This window comes from Borostomias antarcticus, assembly GCF_949987555.1.
Source record: "Borostomias antarcticus genome assembly, chromosome: 15".
NCBI lineage: Eukaryota > Metazoa > Chordata > Actinopteri > Stomiiformes > Stomiidae > Borostomias > Borostomias antarcticus.
Window position 1 is genome coordinate 23,153,788 of NC_140248.1, and position 8,098 is coordinate 23,161,885.

The 8,098-nt window shown below is 47.1% G+C and overlaps 1 protein-coding gene across 1 annotated transcript in view; it reads left to right on the forward strand.

Moving 5' to 3' along the window:
* LOC311318660 (glutamate receptor 1-like) overlaps window positions 1-4,971 on the forward strand; it is a gene marked incomplete at both ends in the record, with an annotated part of 91,424 nt that extends 86,453 nt beyond the window's left edge. The window contains one exon of the mRNA XM_084450053.1: window positions 4,783-4,971. Within this exon, the coding sequence (XP_084306179.1) occupies window positions 4,783-4,971 (189 nt within the window). The remainder of the gene's footprint in view (window positions 1-4,782) is intronic.
* Window positions 4,972-8,098: the final 3,127 nt, after the last annotated feature.

Genomic DNA, 8,098 nt, shown 5'->3' on the forward strand with positions numbered 1-8,098 from the left:
CCCTACCTTCCCCTGCACTCTAAACTAGCCCTACCTTCCCCTGCACTCTAAACTAGCCCTACCTTCCCCTGCTCTCTAAACTAGCCCTACCTTCCCCTGCTCTCTAAACTAGCCCTACCTTCCCCTGCTCTCTAAACTAGCCCTACCTTCCCCTGCTCTAAACTAGCCCTACCTTCCCCTGCACTCTAAACTAGCCCTACCTTCCCCTGCTCTCTAAACTAGCCCTACCTTCCCCTGCTCTCTAAACTAGCCCTACCTTCCCCTGCTCTCTAAACTAGCCTACCTTCCCCTGCACTCTAAACACAGCCCTACCTTCCCCTGCTCTCTAAACTAGCCCTACCTTCCCCTGCACTCTAAACTAGCCCTACCTTCCCCTGCTCTCTAAACTAGCCCTACCTTCCCCTGCTCTAAACTAGCCTACCTTCCCCTGCACTCTAAACTAGCCCTACCTTCCCCTGCACTCTAAACTAGCCTACCTTCCCCTGCACTCTAAACTAGCCCTACCTTCCCCTGCTCTCTAAACTAGCCTACCTTCCCCTGCACTCTAAACTAGCCTACCTTCCCCTGCACTCTAACCTAGCCCCACCTTCCCCTGCTCTCTAAACTAGCCCTACCTTCCCCTGCTCTAAACTAGCCCTACCTTCCCCTACACTCTAAACTAGTCCTACCTTCCCCTGCACTCTAAACTAGCCCTACCTTCCCCTGCACTCTAAACTAGCCTACCTTCCCCTGCTCTCTAAACTAGCCCTACCTTCCCCTGCTCTAAACTAGCCCTACCTTCCCCTGCTCTCTAAACTAGCCCTACCTTCCCCTGCTCTCTAAACTAGCCCTACCTTCCCCTGCACTCTAAACTAGCCCTACCTTCCCCTGCTCTCTAAACTAGCCCTACCTCCCCCCGCACTCTAAACTAGCCCTACCTTCCCCTGCACTCTAAACTAGCCCTACCTTCCCCTGCACTCTAAACTAGCCCTACCTTCCCCCGCACTCTAAACTAGCCCTACCTTCCCCTGCACTCTAAACTAGCCCTACCTTCCCCTGCTCTCTAAACTAGCCCTACCTTCCCCTGCTCTCTAAACTAGCCCTACCTTCCCCTACACTCTAAACTAGTCCTACCTTCCCCTGCTCTCTAAACTAGCCCTACCTGCCCCTGCTCTAAACTAGTCCTACCTTCCCCTGCTCTCTAAACTAGCCCTACCTTCCCCTGCTCTCTAAACTAGTCCTACCTTCCCCTGCACTCTAAACTAGTCCTACCTTCCCCTGCTCTAAACTAGCCCTACCTTCCCCTGCTCTCTAAACTAGCCCTACCTTCCCCTGCTCTCTAAACTAGCCTTACCTTCCCCTACACTCTAAACTAGCCCTACCTTCCTCTGCTCTCTAAACTAGCCCTACCTTCCCCTGCTCTCTAAACTAGCCCTACCTTCCCCTGCACTCTAAACTAGCTCTACCTTCCCCTGCACTCTAAACTAGCCTACCTTCCCCTGCACTCTAAACTAGCCCTACCTTCCACTGCTCTCTAAACTATCCCTACCTTCCCCTGCTCTCTAAACTAGCCTACCTTCCCCTGCTCTCTAAACTAGCCCTACCTTCCCCTGCTCTCTAAACTAGTCTACCTTCCCCTGCTCTCTAAACTAGTCCTACCTTCCCCTGCACTCTAAACTATCCCTACCTTCCCCTGCTCTCTAAACTAGCCCTACCTTCCCCTGCACTCTAAACTAGCCCTACCTTCCCCTGCTCTCTAAACTAGCCCTACCTTCCCCTGCTCTCTAAACTAGCCCTACCTTCCCCTGCTCTCTAAACTAGCCCTACCTTCCCCTGCACTCTAAACTAGCCCTACCTTCCCCTGCACTCTAAACTAGCCCTACCTTCCCCTGCACTCTAAACTAGCCCTACCTTCCCCTGCTCTCTAAACTAGCCCTACCTTCCCCTGCACTCTAAACTAGCCCTACCTTCCCCTGCTCTCTAAACTAGCCTACCTATAAGAATATTATCTGCTAGCTAACTAAACTGCCCAGACTAACCTACCTGCTACAATAACAAAGGGACCAGCGCTCACTCTTCCTAGTGTGTTTAGACAGATGGTTCCTACGTGATGCAGTGTAGACCCCAGGGTCTCTTCCCCTAGCCCTTCTCCTGAGGGAAGGAATAACAATGGGACCACAACACAATGAACTCAATGAGGTTGAAACAAAAGTAACAATGTAGAAAAATGAACAATAGAACCAAAGATAATCACCCCCTTCCCCCCGCAACAAGCCACAATATATAGGAGACAGGCAGACAGGTGATTGGACGAGACAGCTGGAACACAGGTGGACTTGATGGAGACCTGATGGACAACAATTAGCAGAGGGATCATCAGCCTGGACAGAGGACACACCGACACCTGGGGAGAGGGGGACACAGCACAAAGACCATGCATACACACACACAGACATACAGTAACACTGTGCTGTAGGTATCTCTCTGTGCTGTAGGTGTCTCTCTGTGCTGTAGGTATCTCTCCGTACTATAGGTATCTCTCTGTGCTGTAGATATCTCTCAGACCTGTAGGTATCTCTGTGCTGTAGGTATCTCTCTCTGTGCTGTAGATATCTCTCAGACCTGTAGGTATCTCTGTGCTGTAGGTATCTCTCTCTGTGCTGTAGATATCTCTCAGACCTGTAGGTATCTATCCGTACTGTAGGTATCTCTCTCTGTGCTGTAGATATCTCTCGGACCTGTAGGTATCTCTCTGTGCTGTAGGTATCTCTGTGCTGTAGGTATCTCTCTGTGCTGTAGGTATATCTCTGTGCTGTAGATATCTCTCTGTGCTGTAGGTATCTCTGTGCTGTAGGTATCTATGTGCTGTAGATATCTCTGTGCTGTAGGTATCTCTCTGTTGTAGAGGAGAGGAGTGGTTCTGTTGTGTGCTATAGCAGCAGCTTCTCAGTGGATGTTATTGCAGGTTCAGACCTCATTGTGTTTACAGAGTCTGTACAGCACAACTACTGTGAGATAAATGGACTGAGATAAAGTGATAAACAGAGAGGGAGAGAGATACAGTGTTTTTCTGTGTCTAAGGGTGGTGTGATGATAGTGTCAGTATGGTGTAATACACCACTGCCTGTACAGTAGCTGTGGCTCCCCTGCCTCCTAGTCTGGAACAAAACGCTGGAACAAAATGCAAAAAACAACATGGGCATAGGGGCGGCGCCAACGCCTACCTTTCAAATCCAGCTGCAGTTGAACATATCAGGAGAGATATGTCATCAGGAGCGTATAGTCACGACTAAATGACAAACTGATCCACCCCATTAAAGAAGAAAACTGTAGCTAGGCAACACTGTGAAGTGAGTTAACATGGAAGAAAGTCCAAGTAGCCTTAAAGGAGTAGTAAAGGGAAAAATCATGTTTAGCCCTGTTTTAAGGTTACTTATGATCATATACAATGGTTCAGATCAAGAAGTTGACAAAACTAGCACTTTTGAGAAAGTCTGATTTTGCTCTACCACCGTTTTGGTCATACAATGGATGTGGGTGGGCACCTTGAAAAATCATTCAAAAAACATGTTAAACTCTTGATTTCAAAGACAAGAAACTCTCTGAGGTGTTAGTTGGCGTTCTGACATATAATTTGCCATAAAGTAAGATTCTAGTTCATCTGGAAAGGCTTTTTAAAATATTTAGCATAGAACTATTTAGTCGCAGCACATATGTGCAAACTATGTAGCTTAGCAACATAAACAATAACAATAGCTACCATAAGTAGTTCCGCTTCCCTATTGGCCTGAATCCCCTCTGCGGATTGATCTACACATCTACAACGGTCGCGTCAATACAAGTCAATGGATTTCATAAAATGATCAATAAAACCCTACAGGATTCATACTTTGCGGCGAATTTGATGTCAGAACACCAACGGACACCAATTACCATACCACAATTAACATGTTTTTGAATGATTTTTCAAGGTGCCCACCCACATCCATTGTATGACCTAAACGGTGGTAGAGCGATTATCAGACTTTCTCAAAAGTGCTAGTTTTGTCAATGTTTTGATCTGAACCATTGTATATGATCATAAGTAACCTTAAAACAGGGCTAAACATGCATTTTCCCTTTACTACTCCTTTAATTGCACTTTATGTGCCAAATATGTCGACAGCTCTGTCGACAGCTCACTAAAAAAATGGAAATCTGCGGTCAGTGACCAATCAGAAGCCAAATCAGCCTCCCCGGACAGCCCACTATCTGCTCGGGCCAATTATCCTTGCGCAAATAAAACCCAAGAGTCTTTTCATTGGTTGTTTTCCCAGAGGTTTTCACCGGAGCGAGAATTCCTGGTTATTACCTGCCTCTTGTCTGCCTGTCTGTCTGTCTGTCTGCCTGTCTGTCTGCCTGTCTGTCCGTCCGTCCGTCCGTCCGTCCGTCCGTCCGTCCGTCTGCCTGCCTCTGCCTGCCTGTCTGTCTGTCTGTCTGTCTGTCTGTCTGTCTGTCAGTCTAGCTGAATATCTTAGCATTTTTGTGTGTCTTCATCGTGTGACAGAGAAGGGGTCAAGTGAACTAGAACGTTTTCTGTCCTCTCTCCTTGTCACCATACTGTGTGACACTTTGGCTCGCTTCATCTAGGTTCTGCCGCTAAACACATGAAGCGCCTACCATACAATCCTCTGTGCTTCTTATCTCTCTCTTGATTCTGTGTCTAAGGTAATGTGTGTAGCGTGTGTGTTGTCTTCTGGGTTAACCCTGAATATCACAAATAAACCTTTAACCTCCACCCTCTCCCGGTTCTGTCTCTTGCAGGAGATCATTGACGCGGCCATGCTAAGCTCCACCCTCAGCCGCATGACGGGGGGCGGGGCAAGTGGTGGAGGCGGGGTCGGCGTGGGGGAGAACGGGCGTGTCCTTGCACACGACTTCCCCAAGGGCCCCCAGACTCTGCCCTGCATGAGCCAGGCAGCGGGCATGGGCCTCAGCACCACAGGCATGTGACCGGACAGCCCTGGGCAGGGGCAGGCTGTCTAGGTCCCTTCACTGACCCGAGGGATGGGAGAAAAAGAAAGGGAGAGAGGAGAGGAACATAGGGGAAGAACAGAGGGAGGGAAAGAGAGAGAGAAAGAGGAGGTATATAACATGTTGCACTGCAGCATTACGCTCACAGGCCACTGAACTAACAACCAAATTGACTGACTGACTGACTGACTGGCTGACTGACTGACTGACTGACTGACTGGATGACTGACTGACTGACTGACTGACTGACTGACTGACTGACTGACTGACTGACTGACTGACTGACTGACTGACTGACTGACTGACTGACTGACTGACTGGCTGGCTGGCTGGCTGGCTGGCTGTCTGAGTGGATGATGGTCGACTCTGGATCACCTGAGGACACCTAGAACCATCAACTTCATTTTTTTAGAGAGACATTTTGTCTCAGACTCTGCTGCTGCAATAACGAGGACTTTGATAGAGGACATAAAGTTTTGCGTAAAATGAAAATAAAAAAAAGTCCTTTCTCCATTCCTTCCATTCTTCTTCCTTTCCCCATTCCTTCCTTTTTTTTCTCCCTCCCTCCCTCCCCCCTTCCTTCCTTCCTTCCTGACAGTGAGGCTCCTTGCACTATGCCAGTTGTGTGTGTCCTCCTCAGTGTGCGGTCTGTCTACAATCATTGACAGCCATGTTGTCTGCCTTACGATGCTGAACAAACTCAAGCATTTCTGACCCCGCCCTCCTACTCCGCCATCGACCAATGACTGCCCGTCTACGTGACCTCTGCAGTGTTCCAAGAGTCAGTAGAACCTGAACAAGACGTTACTTCATGAGGTTTGACACTTTAGGGTTCATGAGGTTTGAATCTTTAACACATTTTTTAGAGATGAGAAACATTTGATGTAGGCAGTTAACTAATCAAATTCCCATCCACAAACTACTGAAAACCCTACACTGTATCTTTAAGCTAACAGAGCAGAGAGTGTTCGGCCTGGGTGAACTCTACACCACACATAGTAGACTAGCTGCTCTCAGAGGAACAGTCCACCACTGCACAGCACAGCCCTGTTACATATGTTTCTTATATGCTTCTTTCGTCCAAAATCAATGATGTCATGACACTGCCTCCTGGATTTTCTTCTGTCACATGTTCTTATGCTGTTTTTTTATTTTTTTATTTTGTTTGGTAGTTAGACTACTAACCTGCCTGTCTGTCTGAGTGTATGCCTGTCATTCAGTGTGTCTGTCTGTCTGCCTGTCATTCTGTCTGGTGGCTGTCTGTCTGTCTGTCTGTCTGTCTGTCTGTCTGTGTCTGTCTGTCATACTCTTGCTGTCTGTCTTATAAGTCATTCTCTACACTGTACGCATAGACAGATGAGTAGAGTCTAGGTTCTCCAGTGTGGTATGAGACTCACCACCACCAAGTCACAAAAGTCACAGATCATTTGTTGTTTACAAGTAAACACGATGATGCTTACATGATTTCAAACTACGGTCAGATGAGTGGATGGAAAGTGAGTGTTAGTCTATGCTATTTTGTCTATTAATTTGTGATGGGCTGCTATACATGCCTATGTACTGTATGTGTAATCATGCACACACTTCAGGCTCATATTGTGGGTGAGTTTGAGTGAGGCGCATTTGAGTGTCTTTCATTTTTGCAATAAAGTCAAAAAAAAAAAAAAGCACAAGGACACTCCAGAAAGGGGCTCTGAACACATGCAGATCTGCATGGAAGGGGACTGGAGTATAACTAAAGGGTATGGGATCACACAGTCTACTGAGCTGTTATATGTTCTGACCCACCACAATCTCTATGTTTGATAGACTACTAGGACTTTCTCCTTGTGTCACAAAACTGAAAATAATGTTTTTATACCTTAATTACTTTGTAAAAAGACGGAGATAAGATTGATGTTTGTTAGATAAGTATGATCTATACATGTGCAGACACACCCTGAAGGATCCTGACAGACCCTGTTGAGATTAGGATGTTTATATTCTGTTGATGGATCGGTTGTTCCGGTTGTTTACTTTTAAATCTTATTTTCGGTGGGGAACTTAGTTTTGAATTGTCCCCTTTTAACAAAGACTCTTTTCGTCTGCCTCCTCGACAGTACTTGTGTTTAGTTTACTCCTCTGAACGCCAGTGAGGATTACTCCGACGTCTGTCTGTCTGACTGTGTCTGATTCTTTCAAGCGTCGTGTTTCCGTCTGTTCCATGAAACTATCGAGAGACGGACCACAGGGAGATGAAGCGTCCATTGGAGGGGGTGTTGAACAACAACAACAAGTGCTCTGAATAAACGTCAGGCTTTTGTAAACACATGTCTGGGAAAGTGTGGATGGTCGTTTGTTGTACATGAAGCTTGGTGAGGGAGCTGGGGGAGGGAGGGAGGGATGAGAGGAGACAGGTGATGGAGGGAGGGAGGGATGGAGAGAGGGGTGAGGGAGGGATGGATGGATAAGGGGAGATGGGTGGCTTGGAGGAGTGGAAACAGTGCTTTGTCTGATGTGTGTGGACACTGATTAATAGCCGAGGGAGAGTGAGAGTTATATCCAGAGAAATAAATGATTGAACACAACTCATGACTGCTGGGTAATTGTTTAAAGACTACCTTTACAATTCAACACGTAAGGTTATTGCTGTCTGTAAAATGAAATGTTTTAAGTGTCCGAGCTGACACAAGCACCCAGGACCTCTTATCACAAACCGTGACGACGTACAATCTCTCTAGTGTAGCAGATTATTAAAGCTAGATATTGAGGCTCAGCCCAGCTGTCTCAACCCATTGATCAACCTTTATTGGTAGCTGGAGTTATTAGTGTTTCCTTTGAGCATAGAGGGAGAGAGAGAAAGACAGAGAGCTCATCCATGGTATCTCTCCCTAAGGACCTGCACTACAGCAGGCATATTGATCACAGTATGAACACTAGTTAGGTCTGTTCTGACAACAGTCTCCCCTAAAGACCTACCCTTTATAGATGGGCAGAGAGGGGAGGGGGCGAGGGAGGGAGAGGAGAGCGGAGAAAGTGTGATGTTTAAGGAGATGAGAGCATTTTCACTCAATGTTTTCATGTTTCAACATCCCCCAAGACATGTGTGCCTATAAAGGCACTCATA